General features: G+C 39.8%; 1 protein-coding gene across 1 annotated transcript in view; it reads right to left on the bottom strand.

The window, feature by feature from the left end:
* Positions 1-13,460: 13,460 nt before the first annotated feature.
* The window catches only part of LOC122923475 (actin-like protein 6B), a 33,460-nt gene continuing 27,423 nt past the window's right edge, over positions 13,461-19,497 (bottom strand). The window contains exons 2-3 of the mRNA XM_044274290.1: positions 13,825-13,901; positions 13,461-13,733 (exon numbers count right to left, since the gene is read on the bottom strand). Of these exons, the coding sequence (XP_044130225.1) occupies positions 13,461-13,733; positions 13,825-13,901 (350 nt within the window). The remainder of the gene's footprint in view (positions 13,734-13,824; positions 13,902-19,497) is intronic.

Below are 19,497 nucleotides of genomic sequence, written 5' to 3'. Positions count from 1 at the left end.
TGCTAAAGGGTTGAGTGGTCCTCCCTTTGAACCCTTGGAAGAAGTGGACTTTAAGTTTTTATCCTGGAAGGTAACCTTTTTGTTGGCCGTAACTTCGGCCAAACGCATTTCAGAGCTTCAGGCTTTTTCGGCATATGAGCCATACACTTTATTTTTACCGGACAGAGTCCTTTTACGTTTTTTACCCACCTTTTTGCCTAAGGTGCCCTCTGTGCACAACATTAATCAAGTTGTGTCTTTGCCTGGTTATGTTCCTCTTCTTCCTCTGCAGAAGAAACTTCCCTCCATACTCTGGATGTGGCCAGATGTTTGAGAATCTACATTGAGAGATCCCGGGAGTTCAGAAGGTCAGAGAATCTTCTTATCCTGTTCTTTGGCAGGAATAAAGGGAAGAAGGCCTCTAAGCCTACTTTAAGTAGATGGATCAGAGAGGCCATCAGAGAATCTTTCGCTTCCCAGAATAGACCTCCTCCTGCCTTTGTCACTGCTCACTCCACCCGAGCAGTCTCTACTAGTTGGGGCCGAAAGGTCTCTTATTCCTCTGGAACAGATCTGTTCCGCGGCCTCCTGGAGCTCCATTCTACCTTTGTGAGCCATTATAGACTCAACCTCAGGGGATCAGAAGACACTGCCTTTGGCGGTCTGTTTTGAATTCCATTCAGCATTGAAGTCCCTACCCTTTAGGCTAACTTCTTGCTAGTCCCCACATGTGCTGCTGGTTAGGACGTAAGGGAAAGCGTAATTTCTTAACGTAATTTGTTTTCCCCTTAGTCCTAACAGCAGCACACAAAATCCCTCCCTTTGTTTTGATAGTTTCTTGTTATGACCACACTGATGTATGGGGGGTTTGGCCTCTTATAGTGAGGTATGGGGGCGTGGATTTATTTGATTACTTTACTTCATTAAATATTCCGTCTGTCCTACCAGTGTTTCACTGGGGCGGATAAACCCCACATGTGCTGCTGTTTAGGACTAAGGGAAAACAAATTAACGTTAAGAAATTAACGCATATGAGAGATCACTGTGTATAATGGATCTAATAGAATATATGAGGGATCACTGTGTATAATGTATCTATAGAAATTATGAGAGATCACTGTGTAAATGAATCTATAGAATATAGAGAGATCACTGTGTATATGGATCTATAGAATATATGAGAGATCACTGTGTATAAGTATCTATAGAATATATGAGAGATCACTGTGTATAATGTATCTATAGAATATATGAGATCACTGTGTATAATGGATCTATAGAATATATGAGAGATCACTGTGTATAATGTATCTATAGAATATATGAGAGATCACTGTGTATAATGGATCTATAGAATATATGAGAGATCACTGTGTATAATGTATCTATAGAATATATGAGAGATCACTGTGTATAATGATCTATAGAATATATGAGAGATCACTGTGTATAATGTATCTATAGAATATATGAGAGATCACTGTGTATAATGATCTATAGAATATATGAGAGATCACTGTGTATAATGGATCTATAGAATATATGAGAGATCACTGTGTATAATGGATCTATAGAATATATGAGAGATCACTGTGTATAATGATCTATAGAATATATGAGAGATCACTGTGTATAATGTATCTATAGAATATATGAGAGATCACTGTGTAATGATCTATAGAATATATGAGAGATCACTGTGTATAATGATCTATAGAATATATGAGAGATCACTGTGTATAATGTATCTATAGAATATATGAGAGATCACTGTGTATAATGATCTATAGAATATATGAGAGATCACTGTGTATAATGATCTATAGAATATATGAGAGATCACTGTGTATAATGATCTATAGATTATATGAGAGATCACTGTGTATAATGATCTATAGAATATATGAGAGATCACTGTGTATAATGTATCTATATATATGAGAGATCACTGTGTATAATGATCTATAGATTATATGAGAGATCACTGTGTATAATGTATCTATAGAATATGAGAGATCACTGTGTATAATGGATCTATAGAATATATGAGAGATCACTGTGTATAATGATCTATATATATGAGAGATCACTGTGTATAATGATCTATAGAATATATGAGAGATCACTGTGTATAATGTATCTAGAATATATGAGAGATCACTGTGTATAATGGATCTATAGAATATATGAGAGATCACTGTGTATAATGATCTATAGAATATATGAGAGATCACTGTGTATAATGATCTATAGAATATATGAGAGATCACTGTGTAATGGATCTATAGAATATATGAGAGATCACTGTGTATAATGATCTATAGAATATATGAGAGATCACTGTGTATAATATCTATAGAATATATGAGAGATCACTGTGTATAATATCTATAGAATATATGAAAGATCACTGTGTATAATGGATCTATAGAATATATGAGAGATCACTGTGTATAATGATCTATAGAATATATGAGAGATCACTGTGTATAATGGATCTATAGAATATATGAGAGATCACTGTGTATAATGATCTATAGAATATATGAGAGATCACTGTGTATAATGTATCTATAGAATATATGAGAGATCACTGTGTATAATATCTATAGAATATATGAGAGATCACTGTGTATAATGGATCTATAGAATATATGAGAGATCACTGTGTAATGTATCTATAGAATATATGAGAGATCACTGTGTATAATATCTATAGAATATATGAGAGATCACTGTGTATAATGATCTATAGAATATATGAGAGATCACTGTGTATAAGATCTATAGAATATATGAGAGATCACTGTGTATAATGTATCTATAGAATATATGAGAGATCACTGTGTAATATCTATAGAATATATGAGAGATCACTGTGTATAATGTATCTATAGAATATATGAGAGATCACTGTGTATAATGATCTATAGAATATATGAGAGATCACTGTGTATAATGATCTATAGAATATATGAGAGATCACTGTGTATAAGTATCTATAGAATATATGAGAGATCACTGTGTATAATATCTATAGAATATATGAGAGATCACTGTGTATAATGTATCTATAGAATATATGAGAGATCACTGTGTATAATGTATCTATAGATTATATGAGAGATCACTGTGTATAATGATCTATAGAATATATGAGAGATCACTGTGTATAATGATCTATAGATTATATGAGAGATCACTGTGTATAATGATCTATAGAATATATGAGAGATCACTGTGTATAATGGATCTATAGAATATATGAGAGATCACTGTGTATAATGATCTATAGATTATATGAGAGATCACTGTGTATAATGATCTATAGAATAATGAGAGATCACTGTGTATAATGATCTATAGAATATATGAGAGATCACTGTGTATAATGATCTATAGAATATATGAGAGATCACTGTGTAATGTATCTATAGAATATATGAGAGATCACTGTGTATAATATCTATAGAATATATGAGAGATCACTGTGTATAATGATCTATAGAATATATGAGAGATCACTGTGTATAATGTATCTATAGAATATATGAGAGATCACTGTGTATAATGTATCTATAGAATATATGAGAGATCACTGTGTATAATGATCTATAGAATATATGAGAGATCACTGTGTATAATGTATCTATAGAATATATGAGAGATCACTGTGTATAATGTATCTATAGAATATATGAGAGATCCACTGTGTATAATGTATCTATAGAATATATGAGAGATCATTCGTGTATAATGTATCTATAGAATATATGAGAGATCACTGTGTATAATGTATCTATTAGAATTATGAGAGATCACTGTGTATAATGTATCTTAGAATATATGAGAGATCACTGTGTATAATAATCTATAGAATATATGAGAGATCACTGTGTATAAGTATCTATAGATATATGGAGATCACTGTGTATATGGATCTATAGAATATATGAGAGATCACTGTGTATATGGATCCTATAGAATATATGAGAGATATTCTGTGTATAATGAATCTTAGAATATGATGAGATCACTGTGTATAATGGATCTATAGAATATATGAGAGATCACTGTGTATAATGGATCTATAGAATATATGAGAGATCACTGTGTATAATGGATCTAAGAATATATGAGAGATCACTGTGTATAATGTAATCTATAGAATATATGAGAGAATCACTGTGTGTAATGGATCTATCGAATATATGAGAGCTCACTGTGTATAATGTATCTATAGAATAATGAGAGATCACTGTGTATAATAATCTAGTAGAATATATGAGAGATCAACTGTGTATAATGTATCTATAGAATATATGAGGGAGATCACTGTGTATAATGGATCTATAGAATATATGAGAGATCACTGTGTATAATGGATCTATAGAATTATATGAGAGATCACTGTGTATCAATGGATCTATAGAATATATGAGAGATCACTGTGTATAATGGATCTATAGAATATATGAGAGATCACTCTGTGTATAATGGATCTAAAGAATATATGAGAGATCATTCTGTGTATAATGGATCTATAGAATATATGAGAGATCACTGTGTATAATAATCTATAGAATATATGAGAGATCACTGTGTATAATGGATCTATAGAATATATGAGAGATCACTGTGTATAATGGATCTATAGCATATATGAGAGACCACTGTGTATAATAATCTATAGAATATATGAGAGATCACTGTGTATAATGGATCTATAGAATATATGAGAGATCACTGTGTATAATGGATCTATAGAATATATGAGAGATCATTCTGTGTATAATGGATCTATAGAATATATGAGAGATCACTGTGTATAATGGATCTATAGAATATATGAGAGATCACTGTGTATAATGGATCTATAGAATATATGAGAGATCACTGTGTATAATGGATCTATAGAATATATGAGAGACCACTGTGTATAATAATCTATAGAATATATGAGAGATCACTGTGTATAATGGATCTATAGAATATATGAGAGATCACTGTGTATAATGGATCTATAGAATATATGAGAGATCATTCTGTGTATAATGGATCTATAGAATATATGAGAGATCACTGTGTATAATGGATCTATAGAATATATGAGAGATCACTGTGTATAATGGATCTATAGAATATATGAGAGATCACTGTGTATAGGAAAAATTCGTACCTGGGATTTTACTTTCCTTGAGTCCGGAGGCAGCACAGCATGGGGTTAATAGTGTGACATCTTCTTTCTAGGACCGCCCACCTAGTAAAACAAGTAATCAATTAATTAAATTAATAGCCTCCCCTATAAGGGTCACCTCCCAGAATGCCTCGGCGTGTTAAAAAAATAGACTCAGACAAACATATGCACAAAAAAAAAAAAAAAAAATTTATTAGGGAGGGTATACTTGTGCTGCCTCCGGACTCAAGGAAAGTAAAATCCCAGGTACGAATTTTTCCTTTCCCGTTTCGTCCTCCGGCAGCACAGAATGGGATTTTTATAGATCTCATAGGGAGGGACTTTCATCCATGGCTTCTGACAAAACCCCAGTACCAAATGCTGAGCTCCTAGCATTGATGTCCAGACGATAGTGCTTAGCAAACGTCAGAGACGAGGACCATGATGCGGCATTGCAAATATCTTCAATGGGAACTTGCGCCATTTCTGCCCAGGAGGTTGCTGCAGCTCTGGTGGAATGGGCCCTGATTGGAAAAGGTGGAGGAAGGGCTTCAAGAGAATAGGCTTCCATAATTGTGGATTTTATCCACCTCGCAAGAGAGTCCTTAGAAGGCAGTTGTCCCTTTCTTGGACCAGCGAAGAGAACAAAAAGATTTTCAGTTTTCCTGAAGTCTTTAGTTCTTTGGAGGTAGATCTGTAATGTTCTCTTAACATCTAGAGTATTAAGAAGTATCTGTTGTTCGTTAATCGGATCAGGAAAGAATACCGGGAGAAATGATTCCCTGTTCTTGTTAGCTGAAGAAGGCACTTTCGGCAGGAAAGTCGGAATTGTACGCAGTAGGACTCCATCTGGTAAAAAGCGTACATAGGGAGATCTGGATGACAAGGCTTGTAGTTCTCCGAGCCTCTTAGCGGAAGTGACGGCCGTCAGAAATAAAGCCTTATAAGAAAGCCATTTGAGATCTACCTCTTGTAAAGGCTCAAAAGGTGCTGAGGTAAGTCTCTTTAGGACTAAGGAAAGGTCCCAGATAGGTGTAGGGTCCCTATGTACCGGTTGCAGTCTTCTAACTGCCTTGAAGAACCTGAGGATTAGAGGGTGATGAAGGAATCTATTTTCTGTCATAGAGTTAATGGCCGTCATATGGGCTCTCAAAGTGTTTGGTTTGAGACCTTTCTGAAAACCATCCTGTAGAAATTGCAGCACTGAAGAGACGCCAAGGTCATTGTGGCCAGAATCAGAACTCCAGGAAACAAATTTCCTCCATATTTTAGAATATTTCCTGTTAGTCGAGTCTTTGCGAGAGGCAAGCAGAGTATTAATGACAGACTGTGAGAGACCTTCTGCTTCTAACTTAGATCTTTCAACTTCCAGGCGGTAAGATGTAGACGGTCTAGACTCTGATGATATAGGCCGTTCTGGAGAAGCAGATCCGGACGTGGAGGGAGCTTCCAGAATTCTCCCCTGGACAGATGAAGGAGGAGCGGGAACCATGACCTCCTTGGCCAGAATGGGGTTATCATTATTACAAATAGAGTCTTCTCTTCTACTATTTTCCGTAATGTCTTCGGAATGAGAGGAAGTGGGGGAAAAACGTAGGCGGAAAGGTTCTTCCAATTCATTGAGAAAGCATCTATCACTGCAGGATTGTCGGAGATCTTCAGAGAACAGAACCTGCTTAACTTCTTGTTCGTTGCAGATGCCATCAGATCCCAGGACGGACAACCCCACTTGGCTACAATGCTTTGGAAGACAATAGGATTTAGTTCCCAGTCCGCTTGGTTGACTATTTTCCTGCTCAGAAGATCTGCTTGAGTATTCGAGGAGCCCCTGATATGCAGCGCTTTCAACTCCGCAAGATGTGATTCCGCCCAGCTGAAAATCTTCTTGCATAACTGCAGCAGGGACCCGCTTCTCGTGCCCCCTTGCTTGTTTAAATAGAATACCGTGACAAGATTGTCTGAACGGATCAGCACTGACTTCCCTGACACCTCGGTCTTGAACTTGTACAGTGCTAACATTACAGCTTTCAATTCTTTGTAATTTGAAGACTGTCTCATTTCTCTGGAGGACCAGCGGCCTTGCACCCATTTGTTCTGGAGGTGCGCTCCTCAGCCCTGGCCAGATGCATCCGTCGTGATGGTTACTGAAGAGAGAAACTGGAATTTCTTCCCTTTGATCAGATTGCTTGAGTGAAGCCACCATTTGAGGCTCTGTACTGTGGATAACTTCACCTTTGCCCCCAACTGGTAACGACAGCGCCGCCAAGCCTGGAGTAAATTCTGCTGGAGATCCCGGGTGTGGATATTCGCCCAAGGCACTGCATCCGCAACAGCTGTCAGATGTCCCAGTGTTTTCATAACTCTGTGGACGGACGGTGACGGCAGAGACATTAGTGTCTTTACTTCCTTTTTTAATAACTCCATCTTTGGTAGAGGAAGGTATAATTTCATGGAGACTGTGTCTATCAAGAAGCCGAGAAAAATCTTGGAAGTGGAAGGAATCAGATCGGATTTTCCCCAGTTTAACAGGAAACCTACAGACGGGAGAAGTCTTATGGTCTCTTCTAGATGATGCTGCAGACGACTCTCTGACTCTGCAACGACAAGCCAGTCGTCCAAATAAGGGAAGATCTGAATCCCCTGAAGACGAAGCTCCACAACAACAATGACAGCAATCTTTGTGAAGATCCTTGGGGCAGAACACAAGCCGAACGGGAGGGCCTTGAATTGGAAATGCAGCGTTCTCTTCCCCATCCTGATTGCGACTCTCAAGTATTTTCTTGACTGCAACTGGATCGGAATGTGGAGGTATGCGTCCTTTAAGTCCAGAGAGGACATAAACTGATTCTTCCTGAGGACCGCAGTAATGGACCTTATCGTTTCCATTTTGAAATGGATCTTTTCCATGTAACGGTTCACATAGCGTAGATCTATAATTAAGCGGCTTTTTCCGTCGGGTTTGGGAACACGAAAGACTCTGGAGTAGACGCCTGTATATTCTTGCTGAACTGGAACTGGTTCTAAGGCTCCTTTTTCTACGAATTCTTTTAAAAGCTGGATGATCTTTAGGTCTCTTCCATCGTTGAGAAGAAACCTGTCTCTTGGTAGATGGTTGAACTCTAGGGCATAGCCGTTGTGAACCACATTCAGCGCCCAACAATCTGAGGTAATCTGCTGCCATTTGGGGTAGAAGAATGCCAGGCGTCCTCCCACTTCCTGACCTCTGGCGTCAGAAATCATGTTTGGAAGGTTTGTTATCGTCGGTTTTCTTTCTAGACTTCTCCGTAGGAACCCAGGTTCTACGGTCAGATCTTCCACGACTGGATCGGCCTCTAAAGGTAGATCTTCTGGAATCTTGACCCCTGTAGGAACGAAAAAATCTTTTCTCTCTGCGTTTAGGCTGAGGAAAATTTAATGCTTTATCTTCCATATTGGCCTCAAGAAGCTTATCGAGATGAGAGCCGAATAATTTGCCAGGTTCGAAGGGAAGGGAACACAGGTTACTCTTTGAAGAGGGGTCTCCAGACCAGAGTTTTAGCCATATGGCTCTTCTAACAGAATTAGCAAGTGCCATGTTCTTAGCAATAAGCCTTAAGGAGTCAACTGGAAAGTCACAAAGAAATTCTGCCGCCAGTTTCAAAGACGGTAGTTGCCGGAATAGATCTTCCCTGGCGACGCCATCTTCAATATCTCTGCCTAATTGGCTGAGCCAAAGCCTCAGAGCACGGGCTACAGGTACCGTGGCCATAGCTGCTTTATTCATAGACGCGAGATATGTATGTAATCTCTTAAGCAGAGCATCCGCCTTTTTCTCCATAGGGTCTTTTAACAAAGCTGAATCGTCTGAAGGGAAGAAAGATTTTCTTGTTAATCTGGTTACTGCTGAATCTACTCTGGCGGGAGACTCCCAACTTGTAGATTCCGCAGGATCAGTTTTGTAGATGTTCTTGAATCTAGATCCTAGATTAATTCTGCCTACCGGTTGCTCCCATTCTTTATGCATTATAGCATCTAGGACCGGGTGGCTAGGAAACACGGGAGCCTTCTTCTTAGGGAAATAGAAGAGATCATCCTCCTCACGAGTACCGGATTTCTCCTTACTGGCTTCCATGATATTTTTAACTTCCTTTATTAAACGGTTCGCATCCTTTTTATTAAATAAAAAATTATCTTCAATGAAGTGTGTCTCTGAATCGGTAGAAATCTCGCCTTCCGACCGAAGCGATTCCTCGGAAGTTGATGGGGATAAACACGGCTTCTTAGACTTTTTCTTTTTAGATTGTTTAAGGAACTCTTTGAATAGAGACATAATCTTCGCTGTTTCGGCATCTGACGGATTATCAGGCTGAGTACAATTCTCACAAATATTGGAGGAGTGTTCCGCGGGTAACTGGTGGAGACACGAAATACAGAGAGACGATTGCGACCTCTGTTTCTTTTTGGATGGCGAGGAATCTTGCATATCGCGGTGACACCTGACACATAGATCGTGCGGGAACTCATCAGGGAGCGGCTGTTCACAGGCCTGACACATCCTGTGTCTGCTCTTTCTGGCTCTCTTTTCCCCCCTGCTTGATGCGCTGGACATCTGCAATTCAAGGGAAGATAAGTAATTATAGAGGCAAAAAGGAGAAGGCATCCATCTCCTGACAGTGTGAGGGATCACATCTACCTCTGCAATGCTGGAGCTCTGCTGCCTGGTACCAGGGCACCGAGCTCCAGCTGAAACCTGCTTTAAATACCTTACCAGGTTTGAATTTGGCGCTCAAACAGGTCCGGGTGCGTCTGTGACGTCATCCGGAAGCGCCTGCGTGTCACGATGCGTTCCACCGCAAAAACCGGAAGTTCAGCTTTAGACTTCCGGTCGCGCTGCACTCCGGAGAATCGGGACCTGCTGCCGAAGAACCAGGGCTTCGGGGATGGCGCTAAAGCGGTCGGGAGTGGAGCCAGGGAACACCATGGCTATTCCCACTCCCACGGCCATAACCGTGTCAAGGTATTGCGGCCAGAGAAAACTTCCTGACGGTGGGCTACATCCTCTGAGAAGAGGACAAATAAAAAACACGCCGAGGCATTCGGGGAGGTGACCCTTATAGGGGAGACTATTAGTTTGATTAATTGATTATTTGTTTTACTAGGTGGGCGGTCCTAGAGAGAAGATGACCAACTATTAACCCATGCTGTGCTGCCGGAGGACGATAGGGGAAAATGTATCTATAGAATATATGAGAGATCACTGTGTATAATGTATCTATAGAATATATGAGAGATCACTGTGTATAATGGATCTATAGAATATATGAGAGATCACTGTGTGTAATGGATCTATAGAATATATGGGAGATCACTGTGTATAATGTATCTATAGACTATATGAGAGATCACTGTGTATAATGTATCTATAGAATATATGAGAGATCACTGTGTATAATGGATCTATAGAATATATAAGAGATCACTGTGTATAATGTATCTATAGAATATATGAGAGATCACTGTGTATAATGTATCTATAGAATATAGGAGAGATCACTGTGTATAATGTATCTATAGAATATATGAGAGATCACTGTGTATAATGGATCTATAGAATATATGAGAGATCACTGTGTATAATGGATCTATAGAATATATGAGAGATCACTGTGTATAATGTATCTATAGAATATAGGAGAGATCACTGTGTATAATGGATCTATAGAATATATGAGAGATCACTGTGTATAATGGATCTATAGAATATATGAGAGATCACTGTGTATAATGGATCTATAGAATATAGGAGAGATCACTGTGTATAATGGATCTATAGAATATATGAGAGATCACTGTGTATAATGGATCTATAGAATATATGAGAGATCACTGTGTATAATGTATCTATAGAATATATGAGAGATCACTGTGTATAATGTATCTATAGAATATATGAGAGATCACTGTGTATAATGTATCTATAGAAATATATGAGAGATCACTGTGTATAATGTATCTATAGAATATATGAGAGATCACTGTGTATAATGTATCTATAGAATATATGAGAGATCACTGTGTATAATGTATCTATAGAATATATGAGAGATCACTGTGTATAATGGATCTATAGAATATATGAGAGATCACTGTGTATAATGGATCTATAGAATATATGAGAGATCACTGTGTATAATGTATCTATAGAATATATGAGAGATCACTGTGTATAATGGATCTATAGAATATATAAGAGATCACTGTGTATAATGTATCTATAGAATATATGAGAGATCACTGTGTATAATGTATCTATAGAATATATGAGAGATCACTGTGTATAATGTATCTATAGAATATATGAGAGATCACTGTGTATAATGTATCTATAGAATATATAAGAGATCACTGTGTATAATGTATCTATAGAATATATGAGAGATCACTGTGTATAATGGATCTATAGAATATATGAGAGATCACTGTGTGTATAATGGATCTATAGAATATATGGGCGATCACTGTGTATAATGGATCTATAGAATATATGCGAGATCACTGTGTATAATGGATCTATTGAATATATGAGAGATCACTCTGTATAATGGATCTATTGAATATATGAGAGATCACTGTGTATAATGAATCTATAGAATATATGAGAGATCACTGTGTATAATGAATCTATAGAATATATGAGAGATCACTGTGTATAATGGATCTATAGAATATATGAGGGATCACTGTGTATAATGTATCTATAGAATATATGAGAGATCACTGTGTATAATGTATCTATAGAATATATGAGAGATCACTGTGTATAATGTATCTATAGAATATATGAGAGATCACTGTGTATAATGTATCTATAGAATATATGAGAGATCACTGTGTATAATGATCTATAGAATATATGAGAGATCACTGTGTATAATGGATCTATAGAATATATGAGAGATCACTGTGTATAATGAATCTATAGAATATATGAGAGATCACTGTGTATAATGGATCTATAGAATATATGAGAGATCACTGTGTGTATAATGGATCTATAGAATATATGAGAGATCACTGTGTATAATGAATCTATAGAATATATGAGAGATCACTGTGTATAATGGATCTATAGAATATATGAGAGATCACTGTGTATAATGTATCTATAGAATATATGAGAGATCACTGTGTATAATGTATCTATAGAGTATATGAGAGATCACTGTGTATAATGTATCTATAGAATATATGAGAGATCACTCTGTGTATAATGTATCTATAGAATATATGAGAGATCACTGTGTATAATGTATCTATAGAATATATGAGAGATCACTGTGTATAATGTATCTATAGAATATATGAGAGATCACTGTGTATAATGGATCTATAGAATATATGAGAGATCACTGTGTATAATGTATCTATAGAATATATGAGAGATCACTGTGTATAATGTATCTATAGAATATATGAGAGATCACTGTGTATAATGTATCTATAGAATATATGAGAGATCACTGTGTATAATGGATCTATAGAATATATGAGAGATCACTGTGTATAATGGATCTATAGAATATATGAGAGATCACTGTGTATATGTATCTAAGACTATAATGAGAGATCACTGTGTATAATGTATCTATAGAATATATGAGAGATCACTGTGTATAATGTATGTATAGAATATATGAGAGATCACTGTGTATAATGTATCTATAGAATATATGAGAGATCTCTGTGTATAATGTATCTATAGAATATATGAGAGATCACTGTGTATAATGGATCTATAGAATATATGAGAGATCACTGTGTATAATGTATCTATAGAATATATGAGAGATCACTGTGTATAATGTATGTATAGAATATATGAGAGATCACTGTGTATAATGTATGTATAGAATATATGAGAGATCACTGTGTATAATGAATCTATAGAATATATGAGAGATCACTGTGTATAATGTATCTATAGAATATATGAGAGATCACTGTGTATAATGGATCTATAGAATATATGAGAGATCACTGTGTATAATGGATCTATAGAATATATCAACCTCACGTTTGAATAGAATTTCTAATTTCTTGCGATGCACCTGTCCAGTCCCCATAGAGACCCGGTTCGATGACATCATCGGGTACACACAATGCAGGGCGTGTTATGTATGTGATCATGTGGTGGGTTATTTCTCTATAAATCTTGGTTGATTGCGCCATGGTTCCAGGGATCATCTTCCACGTCCGCCGGTGTGGACCTTATGCTGATGGAGAGGACAGTATTTTGTCTGCACCCCTCACCTATGGTGATGAAGGATTATGGGTAATGGCTGCAGTGAGGCCGGGAAGCACAGGATGGCACATGATGGGCAGAGAGCTGGCAGACAACACACATGGCCTGGTTGAGTTTTGGAGCAGCGGTCTCACTCATGCCGTTCTTCAGCGGTGATGTGACCTCGGTGAGCGGCCGAGGGACGTGGAGACACGTTGTGTCGATGTAATACACCCGGCTCAGCTTCCGATCCTTCTCCAGCTCCGATGACAGAGACTCGTCTGGAGAGAAGACCCCCAGTGTGGTCGGGAAGTCGGCCTGAGCGGGGGAGAAAAAGGGAGAAGAGAGTGATTACGGGGGCTGGGAACATGGGTGCCCATGAGGGATCATTTCTCCAGGAGCCTCATACCTTGGGGCAGTCTTCACCGGCATAACCGGCCCGAACAGAGTAAGATCCGATATCAAACACCAGAGCTCCGACCTCATCTACAAGGGAGAAAGAGAGGCTTACAAGGCGCGCCAGGCGTGACATTCAAAGCCGCTATATCAAAGTGACCGTGCCCCTAGGGGTGCACCGCCAACGAGGCAATGTAAGGCGATTGCCTCAGGTGGCACCACCTAGGGAAAGTGGCAGGGCCCTTGCCAAAAAGCGCTTCCATTATGGATGTGCTTATGTTACTATATTCAACTGTATCGGTATCCTCAGGACAGTGATACAGTAGAATAGTTTTTACTATTGGTGGGACTTTTAGGAGCAGCATTACTGTGGGGGGTACCTTTGCACAGTATCAGCTTAGCACAGTTATTTTTGGGGGACATTATGTTCACACTATTAGCGTCAGACACACTATTTGCTGGGCGCAGTTATTTAGTATTATAGGGGGCGCTATCTGCGTGGTACTATTATTTTCAGAGAGATTATCTGGCACTGTTTCAATTTTTGCCTCAGGCAGCAAAAAGACTAAGTTCATTCCCCCGTGCCCCTCACGTTAAACACTTTCATGAGTGTCGGGTTATATTATTTTGGTGTTATATGACTTTAATCCTAATTACACGGCACACAGGATGTAGATATTACACTGCTTTTGCAAAGCCACAGGAATTTCGGCATGTCACGTGACCCTGTGACGTCAGATTTGGGAGTTTAGGCACAACGTAATAGCATAGGTCACAGGACGGGCGTCATCACCTACTGATACACAATTCATATTTCTGTCACTAAGCCACCCCTGACAACTCCTCCTAGTGGTGGCTGTATAATCTGCATGTAGTGAGCTCCCTCTAGTGGTGGCTGTATAATCTGCATGTAGTAATCTCCTGAGCTCCCTCTAGTGGTGGCTGTATAATCTGTATGTAGTGAGCTCCCTCTAGTGGTGGCCGTATAATCTGTATGTAGTGAGCTCCCTCTAGTGGTGGCTGTATAATCTGTATGTAGAGAGCTCCCTCTAGTGGAGACTGTATAATGTGTATGTAGTGAGCTCCCTCTAGTGGTGGCTGTATAATCTGTATGTAGTGAGCTCCCTCTAGTGGTGACTGTATAATCTGTATGTAGTGAGCTCCTGAGCTCCCTCTAGTGGTGGCTGTATATATCTGTATGCAGTAATCTCCTGAGCTCCCTCTAGTGGTGGCTGTATATATCTGCATGTAGTAATCTCCTGAGCTCCCTCTAGTTATGGCTGTATATATCTGTATGTAGTAATCTCCTGAGCTCCCTCTAGCGGTGGCTGTATATATCTGTATGTAGTAATCTCCTGAGCTCCCTCTAGTGGTGGCTGTATATATCTGTATGTAGTAATCTCCTGAGCTCCCTCTAGTGGTGGCTGTATGTATCTGTATGTAGTAATCTCCTGAGCTCCCTCTAGTGGTGGTTGTATATATCTGTATGCAGTAATCTCCTGAGCTCCCTCTAGTGGTGGTTGTATATATCTGTATGTAGTAATCTCCTGAGCTCCCTCTAGTTATGGCTGTATATATCTGTATGTAGTAATCTCCTGAGCTCCCTCTAGTGGTGGCTGTATATATCTGTACGTAGTAATATCCTGAGCTTCCTCTAGTGGTGGCTGTATATATCTGTATGTAGTAATCTCCTGAGCTCCCTTTAGTGGTGGCTGTATATATCTGTATGTAGTAATCTCCTGAGATCCCTCTAGTAGTAGCTGTATAATCTGTATGTAGTGAGCTCCCTCTAGTGGTGGCTGTATAACCTGTATGTAGTGAGCCCCTTCTAGTAGTGGCTGTATAATTCTGTATGTAGTGAGCTCCCTCTAGTGGTGGCTGTATAATCTGTATGTAGTGAGCTCCCTCTAGTAGTAGCTGTATAATCTGTATGTAGTGAGCTCCCTCTAGTGGTAGCTGTATAATCTGTATGTAGTGAGCCCCTTCTAGTAGTGGCGGTATAATTCTGTATGTAGTGAGCTCCCTCTAGTGGTGGCTGTATAATCTGTATGTAGTGAGCTCCCTCTAGTGGTGGCTGTATAACCTGTATGTAGTGAGCGCCCTCTAGTGGTGGCTGTATAATCTGTATGTAGTGAGCTCCCTCTAGTGGTGACTGTATATATCTGTATGTAGTAATCTGCTGAGCTCCCTCTAGTGGTGGCTGTATATATCTGTATGCAGTAATCTCCAGAGCTCCCTCTAGTGGTGGTTGTATATATCTGTATGTAGTAATCTCCAGAGCTCCCTCTAGTGGTGGCTGTATATAGCTGTATGCAGTAATCTCCTTTGCTCCCTCTAGTGGTGGTTGCATATATCTGTATGTAGTAACCTCCTGCTCTCCCTCTAGTGGTGGCTTTATATATCTCTATGTAGTGATCTCCTGCACTCCCTCTAGTGGTGGCTGTATATATCTGTATGTAGTAATCTCCTGAGCTCCCTCTAGTGGTGGCTGTATATATCTGTATGCAGTAATCTCCTCAGTTCCCTCTAGTGGTGGCTGTATATATCTGTATGTAGTAATCTCCAGAGCTCTCTCTAGTGGTGGCTATATATATATATATATATATATATATATATATATATATATATATATCTGTATGTAGTAATCTCCTGAGCTGCCTCTACTGTTGGCTGTATAATCTGTATGTAGTGATCTCCTGAACTCCCTCTAGTGGTAGCTGTATATATCTGTATGTAGTAATCTCCTGAGCTCCCTCTAGTGTTGTCTGTATATATCTGTATGCATTAATGTACTGAGCTCCCCCTAGTGGTGGCTGTTAATATCTGTATGCAGTAATCTCTTAAGCTCCCTCTAGTGGTGGCTGTATATATATGTATGCAGTAATCTCCTGAGCTCGCTCTAGTGGTGGCTGTATATATCTCTATGTAGTAATCTCCTGAGCTCCCTCTAGTGGTGGCTGTATATGTCTGTATGTAGTAATCTCCTGAGCTCCCTCTAGTGGTGGCTGTATATATCTGTATGTAGTAATCACCTAAACTCCCTCTAGTGGTGGCTGTATATATCTGTATGTAGTAGTCTCGTGAGCTCCTTCTAGTGGTGGCTGTATATATCTGTATGTAGTAATCTCCTGAGCTCCCTCTAGTGGTGGCTGTATATATCTGTATGTAGTAATCTCCTGAGCTCCCTCTAGTGGTGGCTGTATATATCTGTATGCAGTAATCTTCTAAGCTCCCTCTAGTGGTGGCTGTATATATCTGTATGTAGTAATCTCCTGAGCTCCCTCTAGTGGTGGCTGTATATATCTGTATGTAGTAATCTCCTGAGCTCCCTCTAGTGGTGGCTGTATATATCTGTATGTAGTAATCTTCTGAGCTCCCTCTAGTGGTGGCTGTATATATCTGTATGTAGTAATCTCCTGAGCTCCCCCTAGTGGTGGCTGTATATATCTGTATGTAGTAATCTCCTGAGCTCCCTCTAGTGGTGGCTGTATATATATGTATGTAGTAATCTCCTGAGCTCCCTCTAGTGGTGGCTGTATATATCTGTATGCAGTAATCTCCTGAGCTCCCACTAGTGGTGACTGTATATATCTGTATGTAGTAATCTCCTGAGCTCCCTCTAGTGGTGGCTGTATATATCTGTATGTAGTAATCTCCTGAGCTCCCTCTAGTGGTGGCTGTATATATCTGTATGTAGTAATCTCCTGAGCTCCCACTAGTGGTGACTGTATATATCTGTATGTAGTAATCTCCTGAGCTCCCTCTAGTGGTGGCTGTATATATCTGTATGTAGTAATCTCGTGAGCTTCCCCTAGTGGTGGATGTATATATCTGTATGTAGTAATTTCCTCAGCTCCCACTAGTCGTGGCTGTATATACCTGTATGTAGTAATCTCCTGAGCTTCTTCTAGTGGTGGTTGTATATACACTACCTGTCCAAAAAACAAGTCGCCACCAAAAAAAAAGGTCACACACTTTAATATTTCGTTGGACCGCCTTCAGCTGTGGTTCCGGCACGCATTCGCTGTGGCATTGTTCCAATAAGCTTCTGCAATGTCTCAATGATTTATCTCCATCCAGTGTTGCATTAATTTCTCACCAAGATCTTGCATTGATGATGGTAGAGTCTGACCGCTGCGCAAAGCACATCTCAGAGATTCTCCATGGGGTTAAGGTCTGGACTCTGTGGTGGCCAATCCATGTGTGACAATGATGTCTCCTGCTCCCTGAACCGCTCTTTCACAATCTGAGCTCGATGAATCCTGGCATTGCCATCTTGGAATATGCCCGTGCCATCAGGGAAGAACAAATCCATTGATGGAATAACCTGGTCCTTCAGTATGTTCAGGTGGTCGCTGACCTCATTCTTGGAGCACATACTGTTGCTGAACCTAGCACTGCCCCCACAGGCTGGTACAGGAGGCACTAGGCATGATGGGGGCATCACTTCATCTGCCTCTCTTCTTACCCTGATGCGCCCATCACTCTGGAACAGGGCAAATCTGGACTCATCAGACCACATCACCTTCTTCCATTGCTCCAGAGTCCAATATTTATGCTCCCGAGCAAATTGAAGCCTCTTTTCTGGTTTTCCTCACTGATTAGTGGTTTTCTTACGGCTACACAGCTGTTCAGTCCAATCCCTTGCGTTCCCTTCGCATTGTGCTTGTGGAAAAGCTCTTACTTTCACTATTAAACATAGCCCTGAGTTCTACTGTTGTTTTTCTTCAATTTGATTTCACCAAACGTTTAAGTGATCGCCGATCACCATCATTCAGGATTTTTTTCCGGCCACATTTCTTCCTCGAATACGGTGGATCCCCACTATCCTCCAGTTTGTAATAATGCGTTGGACAGTTCTTAACCCAATTTTAGCAGTTTCTGCAATCTCCTTAGATGTTTTCTCTGCTTGATACATGCCAATGATCTGACCCTTCTCAAACAGACTAAGGGCTCTTTCACACCTGCGTTCTTGTCTTCCGGCGCTGAGTTCCGTCGTCGGGGCTCTGTGCCGGAAGAATCCTGATCAGTTTTATCCTAATGCATTCTGAATGGAGAGAAATCCGTTCAGGATGCATCAGGATGTCTTCAGTTCAGGACCGGAACGTTTTTTGGCCGGAGAAAATACCGCAGCATGCTGCGCTTTTTGCTCCGGCCAAAAATCCTGAAGACTTGCCGCAAGGCCGGATCCGGAATTAATGCCCATTGAAAGGTTTAGCTTTTTCTGAATGGTTACCATGGCTGCCGGGACGCTAAAGTCCTGTTTGCCATGGTAAAGTGTAGTGGGGAGCGGGGGAGCAGTATACTTACCGTCCGTGCGGCTCCCGGGGCGCTCCAGAGTGACGTCAGGGCGCCCCATGCGCATGGGGCGCTCTGACGTCACTCTGGGGCGCCCCGGGAGCCGCGCGGACGGTAAGTATACCGCTCCCCCGCTCCCCACTACTACTATGGCAACCAGGACTTTAATTGCGTCCTGGCTGCCATAGTAACACTGAACGCATTTTGAAGACAGATCCGTCTTCAAATGCTTTCAGTACACTTGCGTTTTTCCGGATCCGGCGTGTAATTCCGGCAAGTGGAGTGCACGCCGGATCCGGACAACGCAAGTGTGAAAGAGGCCTAACATCTTTTCCACAACCACGAGATGTGTCTTTCCACATGGTTGTTTAAGAAATGAGAAGCAACT

This window comes from Bufo gargarizans, unplaced genomic scaffold (assembly GCF_014858855.1).
Source record: "Bufo gargarizans isolate SCDJY-AF-19 unplaced genomic scaffold, ASM1485885v1 original_scaffold_1628_pilon, whole genome shotgun sequence".
NCBI classification, from domain to species: domain Eukaryota; kingdom Metazoa; phylum Chordata; class Amphibia; order Anura; family Bufonidae; genus Bufo; species Bufo gargarizans.
This window is presented reverse-complemented; position numbering and strand designations above follow the sequence as displayed.